We start from the raw sequence: 14622 nt of genomic DNA on the forward strand, positions 1-14622 counted from the left end.
TTAAACTTGCCTCTTTTTTTTCTCTAAAGCATTAAAAATTATGGTTTTAAAAAAGTAATAGCAGTACCATCCAAAAAATATAAACGGAGTAACTATGATCTTATTCATTGCTCTATTCTAACCGGGACACATTAGTCTTCTAAAAACCACTCTTTCATATTTCTATTTATGAATTTCTTACCTGAATTTTCTGTAGGTAGTTTCTCGTATCATTCATCATAGTGAGTAATGAGCAGTGAATCACAGATATACAAGGAAAGCATAAGCAGTAGCTTTATTATAGTAAAATAATGGGAATGGAATCTCCCCATATAAAATTGTATAAGAAATTGTATGATCACCTCTGAAGTGGAACAGAACTACCTTTTTAAGTTTTACTCAGTAGAGGCTCACTGTCTATTTCCAGCACCCAGGTGAATAAACATCTAAAAAAATCACCTGATACAGACTTACCACCCTGAAAAATTGCAGTCTCAGCACTGTGGATGCACGGTGTGGATCAAAGGGCAATCAGCTTATCTCTTTCACATATTTGACATAAAGGCTTCAGGAGATGTTAGTAAAAATTACAATTTTTTAAAGCACTAAGGAGCAAAACAAAATTATGGGAGATCTATTTCCCATTAATTATGAAGAGAGGGACTATAAACAGAAAAGTAGCGGGGGTGGGAGGGGGAACTACCAAGCAAATCCTTTTTCTCAAAGCAGCAGTATGGCTTGTTAAAGTCAGGGAGCCCAAATCCTCTGTGCTTCAGGGGTAACAGTTGCCAGAAATACCACTCCACATTTCATTACTGCAGGACTGGTAAGTGAGGAAAGGAGCTCCCCCAAGCCTTTGCTGATCCTCATTAGAAATGTTACTAAGAACTGGTATCCCTTAATCACTGGAAATTAGTTGGCGCCTTCTAGTCAACTATTCTAGAGCACTGCTCACACCTCCAAGAGGTCAAAAAAACCCCAACCAAACAAAAACAAGCCTTTAAAAAATAGCAACACATTGAGGCAGTGTCCAGTATTCTTTTTCACCTTAAAACAGAAATATAAACTAGCCCAGAAAACTCGTTCAGTGATCTCAAAATACTGCTTAAATACAAAAATGTATGAAAGGCTAGTGGAGATCGATGCTGCCTCACACTTATCTTCTTCCGCTGTTAATTCTGAATATTCCTCATCTACGAGAGGAGTTGCCACTTGATACTATCCAGGTTTTTTTTTTTGAGGAAATATCTCATCCTTAGTTAGATATTAAGCACTCCTCAAGTACCTCCTGAGATAGTAGAAAGTGGCTTTTAGAAGGATACATTAGAAAAGACTTTAGTTAAAATTTATTTAAAATAATATCCAGAATAGAGGCATCCACTATTTCCCTTACCCCATAAAAGAGCTGACCTTCAACTATACCCTGTTTTACGGTATGTGTTTCAGTTCTGAATACAAGCCAGCCCCTAAAAGGTGGGGAACAGAAGACTTCCTTTGGGAGTATCATCATGGATAAACTGCATGGGTTTTTTGAACTTTCTGCTGAGACATGCAGCAAGTGCTGCAAAAGACAGGAAACCGAGACCCCCCCCAAAGATATTTGGTCTGATTATAGTATGGGCATGTTTGTTGAGCAAGAAAGAAGAAAATTGCTTTGCTCTAGACAGACTTCTGCAAGTGAATAAGTCAGAAAAGATGGTGGCTTGAGATGCTCGAGAACTCAGCTTCTGAGCCTCCAGAAACAAAAAAGTGTCAATACAGTTAACTGGATAATAAATTCCTACTATTATGAAGATGCACTGGCTCTCTCCTGTCTCAGAAGGGTACCTGAATTATAGTTTTAAAAAATTCTACTCATACTGCTCTAGAGCTTACACACTAAGCATTATTTACTTAAATACTTTCCAATGTTTTTAATTGGAGGTGACTGCTTAGCTGACTTTGGTTAAACAAATCTGTTTTGATACAACATCAATAGGTTCAATCAAATCAGTGGACACATGTAAGGCTGCTATGATTACATAAAAAGTTCAAGAAAAAAAACGCACGCTTGACAAAAAAAGGGACTGTGTGATACTGGGACATATAACAGTAGTGACACACACAACAGGGAAGTATGAGCCTTCCTCTGAACGATGACCCCTGTTCAGTTAAGTCTGATTCTGCTCTCAGCTTTTAGTAAAAAGCACTGCCTTTGAATTCAATGAAATGAGCTCCTGTAAAAACAATCATGATTACCAAATCACTTTTAAGATGGGTTCAGAAAGTATACAGAGTCAAATACAAACACACAACTTATTCTAGTCTTAATGCTGCATTTTAAAGATCAGTTGTTGGAACTTACACATCACATTTTTAGTGTTATTAAAATTGATCTATATTATCTTTAAGAAATAAAGCCACCAGACACTAGAAAAATCTAAAATACGGTCAATAGATTTCTCCAATAAAGCTTAATACTTTTAATGTGAATGCTTCTCTACCATAAAAGCTTTGTCATTGCACATGTATGCAACCCAATCCGGGTCCTTCTTAACTGTCCTTGTTTACTCAGTACAGAAGCATTTGGCTTCTCAGTACAGAACCTTTCATGATCTCTAGCTGCAGAAGACGCAAAGGTCATGATGAGGGAAAATTTTTTAAATCTCATTTTTGTACAAGCATTCAGTTTCCAAACAATACTGAAGTTATTCAGTGATCTCTCTCCAGCTTAAAGTTTTGGTTTACGATACATTTAGTTTTGAATTTTCATGACTTGGTCCTTTAGGATGGAGTCGGAAACTCACCAGCAAAATATAATTAGCTCAGAAGCTATTTATGGAAAAAATCTTCACATTAAGCCATACCAATGAAAAACTGATCATTAATGAACAACCACAAAATAGTTCACCGTTATTTCTGTGTGATAGTCCATGAAAAAAAAAAAGCATTTGTTCATTTGTTCAGTTTAAAATAAAGTGCAGCTACAATGGTAAAGATAGAAAAATCTTATAAAAGAACTTCAACACACCTTCAAAGCAAAAACATCAATGTTATCTTTAATACGGTGAAACAGTATTTTATAAGAAGCCACTATCTAAACAAATTTTTTTGTCAGAAAAGAGTTCTCATCGCAAACACCTGTCCCATTCCTAGGCCAATTAAATTATATTACTCATCTTCCACGTAAGTACCCAAATCCTAACACCATCTTAAGCCTCAGGATAGTGAGATGCTCACATACTCCCTATTCATCTCTGCTTCATCCCTGAATCTTGTGCTAACTGCTTTCTTTTTTATGAGGAAGCCCAGCTTGCTACCTCCCTTAACAACTTAAAATTACCATTACAGCATCAGCATAATGAGTTTTAGTAATGAATACAACATTTTTCCACAGACTAACTGAAAAACCAACAGGTATGTAAAATCTCAGGAAAGACCTGGTAATTTTATCTTGGAGTAATGTAGATGAAGTCAAATACAACTGAGACATATTGCACTGACATTTTCTAGATTCCTTAGAATATCAGTGAAGAGCAAGATTTATGACCTGATTTTTCAAGAACCATTTTGAGTTCCAATATAAGGAAAAATAAATTTATATTTCAGTAGCAAAATTGAATGGTCAACTAAATTTTGTGCAATGCTTTTTCCACACAAGACAAATGGGAGATAATAGAACTTGCCAACCATCTGGTATGCGTTACTTAGCATGTCATCAGATCTTTTGCATTTTTATGGTTATGTTACAACTTACACAACTCTGTTTTTTCAGCATAACTGATTTCTGGAATACAGCACACAACACAGAACAGCCTTGACGTTGAAAAGCCGAGACAAATACTTGTTATTTGGATGGCTTTTACCTAAACTTATTATGTTGTCGTATTTCCTCTACATGCATTTGAAACACATGCTTCATATAAGAATAGTGCGCAAAAGCAACATGTGCTTACCAGTTTAGAAACTGGAATCTTAATAATGATGAAATTTCTCTTACATTTGGAGTAGCTGCAGTGTGATTATTTTTTATTAATGTGTGAAAAATTGTTACCAAATATTGTTTAAAAAAAGTGAAATACACGTATGGCTGCATTTACTGCGGCAATAAAAATTAAGCGAACAAAAGGGAAAAACATTCCAAGCTGTTACACTGCACTGGGGTAAACAGTACCAGATCCAAGTGGCACAATCTGAAATTTGTGGTATTCTCCTTACAGAGGGAAAAATGCAGCTGTTAAGAAGCACATCAGTATAACACATCATAACACAGTTTAGGAACCAAAAAAAAAAAAAAAAAACCACAACACATTGCATGCAAGGTCATCCACACTATACTTGTAACTTAAGGAAATAAAGCCTGCGAGGTTGCCTAAATTCTAACTTCATAAGGATAGGAGAGCTAGAATACATTTAGCTTGGCAGAAGTCCAATATTTCATTGCAGTTACTACTACGATAATCCACAGACTTAATGAATTATTAAAAATAGCTTGGTAAACTCCTTGCCAGTAACTGGGTGAGTACACGCCACATCTACGTAACAATTTTTTCTCCATGCTTACTGAGATTTCAGGTGTCCTGCACTTAAACTGAAATCTATTATTAACATAAGTGTAACAGTAACATTTAAAATGAAGTTACAAAGACCACTCCATCAAGAACAACATAAATGGACTAGGAAAGTTAGCCCACAGTTTCTTCCAAAGCACAACCACTAACTTCATCTGTGAGTTGGGATGTCACCCTTCTCTAAAAAGATAATATAAAAATACATATGTGCATCTGAGCTAGCAATTAATATACAGCTACGTAGAAATCTGTGGCTGTCTTCCAACACTCCCCTGAGGATTCATCATTTACAACCATATCTTCTAGCTCTTTGAAATATTACTATATTTTGAATGATTTTACACTGAAGCTTAGTCCTAATAAAATTGAGAATAATGTAACATTTCTGCATAGGAAGTACGTAACATATAACACTTCCGAATAGGAAAATACTATACAGTCTCATTAACATATAATGTTATCTGCAAACAAAATAAAAAGTAAACCTATTTTTGAGGGGATGTGCTCAAGGGTAATAATGTGAGGAACCTTACAAGTCAAAGTGTTACATGTCAATATTAAATTATGCAGTTCAGCATGCTAAACGAACGGACAGAAGGAACGCAGGAGAAGAACATATGCCCTTACTGACGGGCCATCACTGAAAGGCCATCCACAACAGCTGTCAAGTCAGACTGCCTTACTGCCAGCCCAGATTTACGGAAGAACGTATATTTACAAAACTGTTGAGGCATACTGTGGCAGAAACACCAAAGAAACGGTTTCAGAGATTAGGAACATGGCTGTGAAAGTTCTGCATAACAGACTGTGATTTTGGAACACTTGATTATCTAACTTGGCGCTCCAATTCAGACAGATGCTAGCACTCAGCATCTTCTGAGGCCAGACTTAAAGATACCCCTCTCAACAGATTCACAAACAGATTCAAACACAGAACACAAACAGATTCACAAACAGAGATTCACAGCCACTCTCAAACCATTCAATATTTATGGATAATTATTTTTAGCATGTTACTTACTGAACAAGTTCCACACTGCCACTTTGTTTACCTCTGCGTGTAAAGCTAACTCAACTATCCCCACTGCCGTTCTGGGCTAAAATCTTTCTACGCTATTCTCTGTCTTCTATGGAAACTGCAACTTCCTCAGATGATCTACTCCAGAACTTCATTTTTGCTTGCCAAACAGAATTTTTTTCCTAAAGTCAAGGCTGACTCATCCTTGCAATTTAAGGCCAACAGTTATGGTCCTGCCTGCCCTGGAGAGACAACAGATTCCTTGTATCTGTCTTTAAACACTCAAAGGCAGCTGTCATGTTCTTTCCTCCTCCTCCATCTCCTAGTTTTCTCTCTTCCTTTTGGTTATGGCCTTGTGAGGAAAATTATAATCAAAGTATTTCATTTTATTTGCTGTTGCGTGACTTCCTGCGTAATAAAGGTTGAATTGCACCGGGTGTCGTCCCTCAAAAGCTTTGCAGTGTAAAGCATTGCCCACCTTGCTCCCTATCTTTACATATAGCTGTTTGGGATGCACTACAGAATTTGTTTGAAGCACCTAGACGATGCTTCCTAAGTAGTTAACGCTTTGGGTTCTTTTGCCAAAACTTACATTTCATTCTGAAAAACAAATGAAATTTCCATCAGGCAGTAAGAAAGATTCTCATCTCTTTGAGAAGAGCCCTGAATAGATTATGTTTAGATTATATACATCCACACCTCTGGCCACACATATAAAACAATATATAAGCAATGCAACCTTTTCCTTAGTCTGCCCTCTGTCCATGAGACAAACCCTACAGAATATGTTTTTGCCATCGAAAAGCCTTGGGATAAGAGAAGTGCTTTCCACAGTAACATGATGATCAGCAACCTGAGCCCCTAGCGTAACAAGGGACAAAACAGATTTCCCAAGCTGAACGGCCTACATGGCTGCTCTATAAGCTACAAAAAAGGCCAAATACGAGTTTTTCTATGGGAAAGCAAAGAGTTATATTAGCTTGCTCCAAAGGCTAATTTGTTCAGGATTTTCAACCAAGGCAAGGAAAAACAGAAAGAGTTCAAGACTATCCAAAGTTTCTTCTCTTTTTTTTTTTTTTTTTTTTTTTTTTAAAAAAACACACCATAGAGATTACTGGAACATGGTTTTATACCTGCAAAAACAAGGACACTAATGAATTATTTTCCTTGTCTAACTACCTCCTACAAGGCTCACAGTAATTCAAACACCATACAAGTGAGAACTTAACAGTGACACATTGAACAATAACGTTACAAATATTGAATGAACACTGCTCTCTGCTGCTGGTGGTGTTTCGGTACCGATGCTGCGGTAGTATGGTAAGCAACAGCAAGGCATTTTTAGTGATTAAAATGCTCTGTGTAGTCTGCAGCAGAGATACCAGCCCAGAACCACCACAACAGTTTTATACCATTATTTGCTTTTTTCAGCATCTGCTGCTAGACTCTCTTCCAGTGAGCCACCCCAACTAACTCTTCAGAGCAAGACTTTCTCACTGGCAGGAGAGGGGTACTCCAGAGACCTTCTGATCACGTCTTTTCCAGAAATCACTGATTCAGCCTGATCCAAGCAGAAAAGGATCTGATGGTGGCAGCTCAGCAGTTAGCTGGCACACTAATGTTGCACTCGTGAGCAAATGGTACTGGGGGATGCAGCCATCCAGCGCCTTGAATCCAAGGCAGCTACACACTGCAGCCACCTTTCATATACTTCTAAGTACAACCCTTAGGATGCTCTACTTGTCAGTGCCTTTTACTGTGCATTTTTTGTTGAGTGTATATGCCAAGCATTTTCTCAAGTTCCAGTTATTCCTTGTGCTCCACATTCTGGTGACACTTCATGTGCCATACTTTCATACTGGAACTGAAGACCTCCTCCCTTCTTCCACGGGGTACTACAGGTGTTATCCTACACCTCTGCTAGTATTCATGGTCTACAGACTAGCTAACTGCTCATTAACCTAGCATCTAATTAGAGTCTAAGGTTCAAGCACCTCATTACTTGAGTTCCACAGATACAACAGTAAATTTATTTTTTTTAGATTCTCAGTATTGCTACATTTTTGGTTCTAAGTACACCAGGCAATAACATATCCTAATGTGTAAACCCTACTCTTTTCTACTCTAACTTTAATGCTTTACTGAAACCAGTAACTCCGTTTCATCACTAACCAGCTTTTCAGGAAAAGAAGCTTGTACATTTGAATTAATCTGTTTCTTGTGCATCTCCAGTTATCGTGGGCATGTGGATACCGAAACATTACTTGGAGAATGGAAACATACTTCCGCAAGCCTATCCAGAGCTTTAAGAATCTGGCAATTTAATAAGCTAGCCACTGAGGAGATACCACATATTTCTTTGTGACCCTGACATTACTTCATGCATTTTAAATTTATTAAGTGTTGTTATATATTTGTACTGGGGGAGGGAGGTTGGAAGAAAAACTTACAATTCTCTCAATAAATTTCAACTTCTATAATTTAAGTCTAAGTACATTTTTAACACTGTAGCCAGTAATAAAAAAAAAAAAAAAAAAAAAAAGCTTCCCCTCCAAAATTATTGACAACTACTGAGTTTTACCGGATGAAGCAGCTCCCTGATGACATTAAAATTGAAAATCTTTATACCAGCAACAAACGTATCTTATAGTCTTACTCAGTATTACTGTTTTCTCTAAAAGCCCGAAGCAAACAGAATTATCAAGACCAGTTTCCAATATACTCAGATTCCTGTTACACTAGCACGTCATAACACATCAACATTATTTCTGATGAAGTGGAAGAACATTTTTGAGCAAAGTGTTACCTCATTTTAGAGGCCGTCTGAAAAGAAAGTAAAAACAAAAAATGTGTACTACCTTGTCACTTTACAGCTTGACTCAATCAGCTCATTTTCAATATCCAACAGACTAGAAGTCAGACTGTATTCCAAAGGTGAGACCACTCTTTTTAAACGCAGTAAGCCAACACAGAACTTGGCTCCCATCTCCTCCAGTTCTCTTGTACCTATCTGCAACCCCTAATTTAAAAATAAGATTTAAAAAGATAAAAGAGGTGCATGTAGATGGACCCACACATACTGTAGTATTATTATACACACGTCAATATTTCTTATTTATTATACTCTTGCTTTAAAGACAGAATAAGTAAGAATTGTACAATAAAGAGTATTTAAAAATCCCCAGCGAATAACAACTTGATTCCTCTAAGATAGCGCAGATATTTCTGGAGGCTTCAACATTTCTTCCGAGTTTCTTAGTCTACACTTCTGGCATATGAATACTAACAGGACTTACACAGTTGCACAGGAAGAGAGAAATCAGAGATTCTAAGTTTAAAAATTTAAGAATTAAAATAAAAAAAAAAGGAGAGACAATAATTTACAAGTAGGATTTAATACATTAAGATTTAAAATATAAAATTATTCAACAGAAAGTCCTGTCAGAATAAAACTTCACACTGTAGGTGGGATCAAGTTCACTGATATTTTAAGACATAAATAAGGCATTTTAAGACAATAAGGTTACTGCCTGACAAAACACATCTCTTTCCCTCCTGTAAGTTAAAGTATTTGTTAATTCTGAAAGCACTTACTCACACATTTAGTCACTAAAAAAGACAAATATAAAGCATCCCATCCTGTAACTCTTTTCTATCTTGGATGAGATAGCAAGACATTTTCCTCTATACAATGGACTTAGCAAGTGGAACATACTTAATTCTCTGAGTTCACAAATGTGACAAAGACTCTCATCAGATAATTATATACATTTAATTTAATCAGCAGTACAGTACATATGGAGAAAACATCTGACCCCATCTCATTTGTGAAATGGGAATGATTATTCCAGAGTGGCTCCCAACAGTTACGCAATTGGCTAGTACTGACTGCATACACAATAATTAATTCAATGTCATAACCTCCCCCAAACACACATTCTTCTGGATTTCAGGATAATTTGAAGGGATTTTAGTTTGTCTCTTCTACACCTTTTAATAGAAAGGTAGTTAAAAAAGAGCTTTGACAAAACAAGCAGGGAAGCAGAACCAGGAAATGGTGGCAAGCTAAGTCGCCCAGTAAGAAAATACACAAAGCAAAAAGAATGGGGTAGGCATTTTTTTTTGCCTACAAGCTAAAAAACATACACATAAGCTTTTGTCTGTTGCCACACTGATGCTGTATGTTAAAATGCAAAGTTGAAAAGAAGGTGCTATGTTGCTCCAAAATGGTACAGTCTGCAGCATTCTTCAGGTGCTCCTGTTTTGAACATACGCAAACATAACAAATGGTAAGTTTCATTGTATTTTTCTTGTGCGTTCTCCTTTTCTCAGTAATCTTCACAATTAAGGCCCTTTTAGTAACTAGAAAGCTAAAGCTGTATTCACTATACTAAACAGTGCCATCCTCCAGCCAAGTGCTATAGAAACCTCCTAGTAGTGAACAAGAATTGGATATTTGAGTATTATTGTTAATAGCAATACTACTTACCTCTTTTATAGTGCTTTTATGCTGTAGATTTCAAAGCACTTTATCAATAAAGGAAGAAATATCCTCACTTTACTGATGGAGAAATGCAGGCACAGAGGGTTGAAGCGATTTGCACAGTGTCTCACAGCATGTCACTGACCCCGCTGGGAACAGAAATCAGTTCTCCTCACTCTCAGTGCAGTACCTTATCCACAGAGGCCCATTTTGTGTTTTTATTTTGTATTTGTATTTGCACGTCAGTAACATTCGAAGACCCCAGTCATAGCTGGGGCTCCACTACGCTAATCACAGGAAGACACAGTCCCTGCCCCAAAGAGATTAAAATAACATTAAGGACAAGAGGCAACAAGTACGTGGAAGAGGAAGGAGAAGAGAAACAGTAACCTCACTGTTACATGGATTACTAATGTGTGTATCTTGATGGTTCAGAATCTTTTCCAACCATTGCCTACATCTACTGCTGAAGTTATTAGTTCGCAGATTCTTTATAGACAGTGTGTCTCTTAAGTAAGAAAAGGACAGAGTACAATATGAAAAAAAGTGCAAAGATTGTTAGAAAGAAAAATAGCGTGTGCATATTCCACGGCTGCTACTTTCAGCACAGCAGAAAGAGGATATAACTGAAGAGAGACATAACTGGATCAGATGGGAGATGGATAACTGCAAAATACCTTGAGGGAAAAGTCTGAACTTGTTACACTGAAGGGTCTATATGTGTGGGGTAGAAGACTACACCAAAGTCTAGATTTGCTTTTGTCATTTCTCTGAATCATAACGGAGAATGCAACACCACATGGCTGCCAAACACCAAACTTTTTCATCTGTTGTTATTCTTCCATCAAACAAATGTCCTACTTTCCAGGAAGCAAGAGATCCAAAGTTTGCTTCTGTTAATGGAAACTGATGATTATCATTTTCTGAAGGGATTGAGGTGAAGTTCATCTTCACTGAAGTCTTCGTTGTACTTTTCTTCTTGATCTTCTGAACACTTGCAATTGCTCCTGTGGCCTATTCTTTTTAAGCGTTACAAACTTTGCTTTTAAGCTCAGGCTTAGCTTTTTAATGCATGAACGGAATTTTTGCTAGCTGAAAAGTTGTACTACTTCTTTTTTTTTTTTCTCCACTTTTTATACAATTAACTTTCTTTCTGACAACAACATTTTATAGCACCAGCTGAAGTCTTCCTCACTCAGTACAACATGAAAATGGCTTCATATGACTAGTTCTTGACTCTGAACTTTACTGCCTAAGAACAGCAACTCAACACAGGCACAAAGGACTGTTGCTTCAAGCTGAGAAGAATCTTCCTGTAGTATGTATTTAACACATCCTAAATGGCCATACTAAGATTTGGAGCAGCCATGTGGCATGTGGTCAGTGAAAGATCTTGTTCTCTTCCTTTACTATTCAGAGGAGGAGACCATCTTTGAGAATTCAAAATCTAGAGGCTGAAAGGTCACTGTAACGAATAAAGTATTTTTGTTGACTGATTTTTTTTAAAGCCTTTTCTTCACATGCGTCATGATTTATAGGTATCACCAAACTTCTCTACTAACTGAAAAACTAAGTCATACTCCCTAGCATATTAATCTCTGAGTGTGAATGAATTAAGGTTTAGTTTTCAGGCAATTTGAATTTATGGAAGATGTTTTCCTTTTTCCTATTGTCTTAACAGTCCTCCATAGTAGATCTTCCAGCTGACTTTTCTCCTGGACATTCACTTTTCCTGTACTGAATCACAGATGACTGGGCAATATCTGTGGCACTAATTATCAATGCACAACAAAGACCCTGTAGAAGCAGCTAAACTGAGATTGCTTCCAGAGATACCTGAATTTAGGATCCTTTGTGAAAGAGGTAAGAATTGCCCACTTCAGTTAAACAGCTTGCTTGCTTCCTGACTGAATTTAGTCTATCACAACCACTGTCTAAGTAAAATAAAATAAAAATTAAAAATGCTAAATTGATGCTTTGATATTATACCCACCTTTGTGCAGAGACTTATTATTTCCTTCACAGAAACGAACAGACTTTTTGAGTAATCCTCTTTACGCTTTGATAGAATTCAGGATGATGCTAACTCATAAGAAGAGGAGAAAGGCATTTCAGGCCTTTAGGCAACACACACTACTCTGATCTGAACTATCACATCATTTGGGATGGCAAGTAGGAAGAGAGGAAATTTCTACAGTTTAAGCCCCTATGTTTTGGAAAAAAAAAATGTATTTTTAAAGACGTCAACAAATTTATATCACAAGTTCATTCACAGAGTTACTGACCCCACTCCCCCCCAAGAAAACCGTCTGAATCTCTTGGACTTTCTCATTGGAGCAATTTTGCTCTTTTCTTGTTCTGTCAAGTGACTTTAGCCTTGCAGATATATTTTCTTAATAAGAAAAGCATTACTGTAGTGAAGAAGCAATGAAGGTTTTCCCTGTATTTTCAGAGAATGGCTAAGATCTTGCCACATTGTTTGATTCCAAAGAAAATAAATGACAACACAGCAACTGAACCTCATCAACTAGTTTATATGATGTAGGAAAACACTTTTCCCTTTCAAGTAATTAATTTTTTGACAGAATTCAGCTGTTTCTTTACCCCTTACTGAAGGCTTGATCATAAGGCTTTGCAAGTTAAGTATCTTAAGTTTGTCCACAAACCATCTCAATTCACCTTTCTGAAGAACTTTCTGTAATAACACTGTTAAAGCCATGAAAGTTGAAGTTTGCAAGAATATTCGGGATGTTTCAGATTAAGCGAGTTGGATGAGTTATCATTTTTAAAAGCTACATAATATCCACATCTAAGGAGCAACTGGAATTAAAATGTAATATTCTGGAAGGGACAATAAGAGGAATGCTTCTGTTGTTAACTGGCAGAATTTATTCACTCACCTAGTAGTTACACATCTACAGAAATTCCTGCCAAGGTATCTGTCTTCCTAGACTACAGAAAAGTGTGAGTGCTAGAGCACACACTAGTTACATTTTGTTACACTTTTTCCCCCCCCCCCCTTCCTTTTCCCAGCCTTCTAGTCCTCTTCTGGTTAGCGCACCTTATTTAAGGCTTCTGGTCATTTCTTGCTCAAGCATTCCTAAACTTATTTTCAAGCAGAAGAAACTGCTGCTTCTTCCATGAACGTTCACTTTACAAACCTGCTTCAATCTGTAGTTAAATTTAACCCGGTAACAGAAGTTGAAGATCTGATGTTTGGGTTCTTCTACTCCTTTTTTTTTTTTTTTTTTTTTTTTTTTAAAACTAGGAAGATTTTCCTTACGAAGTAGGTTTTCTACTAGCAGGAAAAAACAAACAGGGCCACCTTTTGTTTTCAAATATTCAGCCCGCTAACACGCTTTTGAAGAAGGTAATTTGAAAATAAATTCTGAGTCAAGAAGTGAAACAACTATAATGACTTTACCTTAGAAACATACTGTTTGTAATGTTGGTAACCTGGTATTAAAAATGTTTTGATTTATAAGCCTGTTTCTGCAACTAATACTGAAAAGCATGTTACTAAATACCTGCTGAACATCCATGAATTGATACAATGAAGTCTCAAGCCACCATGTAGAAAGAAAACTTTTATTCTAGTGCTTGCACGTATTACTACCCAATTTTAATAATCTAATGGAAAGAACAGTTCTCTGAGTTATTTTTAATACATGCATTTACATGTGTCATAAGCAATCACTACTATTAGTCTTGTTAATACAGCCAAAAAGCATAGCACATTATGCAGTGGTATTATTTTAAGTGACAGATGCAGACCGTTATGCAACCTACAATATTGCACATACCATTATTTCACTGTACCATTAGAGTACACAAAGACTTTAGGAATTTCAGAAAGTAAAAGAATGCAAGCAAGCTGGATTATTGAATACGATATCAATGCACCAGCGCACATGGTAGAAATCACAGTACAAGAACCATTCAAACGATACGGTTCCTTACCTTATATTTGCCCTGGTCACATCCACATAACGTGCTCTCCATTGTGTAGCTCCTTTGTACTCCTATCTCCCTCCAGACAACAACTCGTGCTGTTGATTCTTTGGACTTTTCCACCACAAAGCTGCAGCTGCCCATACAGAATGCTGGGGCAGTCTGACTGAGGATCTTAGGGAGCGCCTGCAGGAGTGAAAATTGAAAGAGACAGCGATTTGTGATTTTTTTTTTCCTTTCTTTCTTTAATACAGAAAATCAAAGAACTTTGCTCAAGTTGGAATTCCAAGAATCATGAAAACACTCTTCAGCTGTAGTTTTCAAAAGCCAGTGGGCTCAGGTGACAATAGGCTTGTCATTTCCTACCTGTTTAAATCCTCCTTTGTAGCCCCAATTGCTAAAATGAAGCATTAGTCGTGTGCATAAGAATCAGGACACAAAAGAATTCTTTAAACAATTCCCACCCCCTCCTAATTCATCCCGTTACGTTTGCTCAAATTAAGCGTAATACATATCCCATGTAATTAAGAGAAGTGTAATTCAGATTTTATACTGGTTCAATAATCCAATTTGTAGACCTAATATAGACAATATTCTATTAATACATAAAATTCATCCCTATTCAGCAGAGCATTCAGCGC

General features: G+C 36.8%; 1 protein-coding gene across 7 annotated transcripts in view; it reads right to left on the minus strand.

The window, feature by feature from the left end:
* LOC104144611 (cytosolic carboxypeptidase 1) overlaps positions 1-14622 on the minus strand; it is a 74306-nt gene that overhangs the window by 7757 nt on the left and 51927 nt on the right. For all 7 annotated transcript variants that reach the window (XM_068927084.1, XM_068927087.1, XM_068927089.1 and 4 more), the window contains 2 exons: positions 13991-14167; positions 8406-8566 (listed from right to left, as the gene is read on the minus strand). In XM_068927084.1, coding sequence (XP_068783185.1) covers positions 8406-8566; positions 13991-14167 — 338 coding nt within the window. The remainder of the gene's footprint in view (positions 1-8405; positions 8567-13990; positions 14168-14622) is intronic.

Source organism: Struthio camelus, chromosome Z (assembly GCF_040807025.1).
Source record: "Struthio camelus isolate bStrCam1 chromosome Z, bStrCam1.hap1, whole genome shotgun sequence".
NCBI classification, from domain to species: Eukaryota; Metazoa; Chordata; class Aves; order Struthioniformes; family Struthionidae; genus Struthio; species Struthio camelus.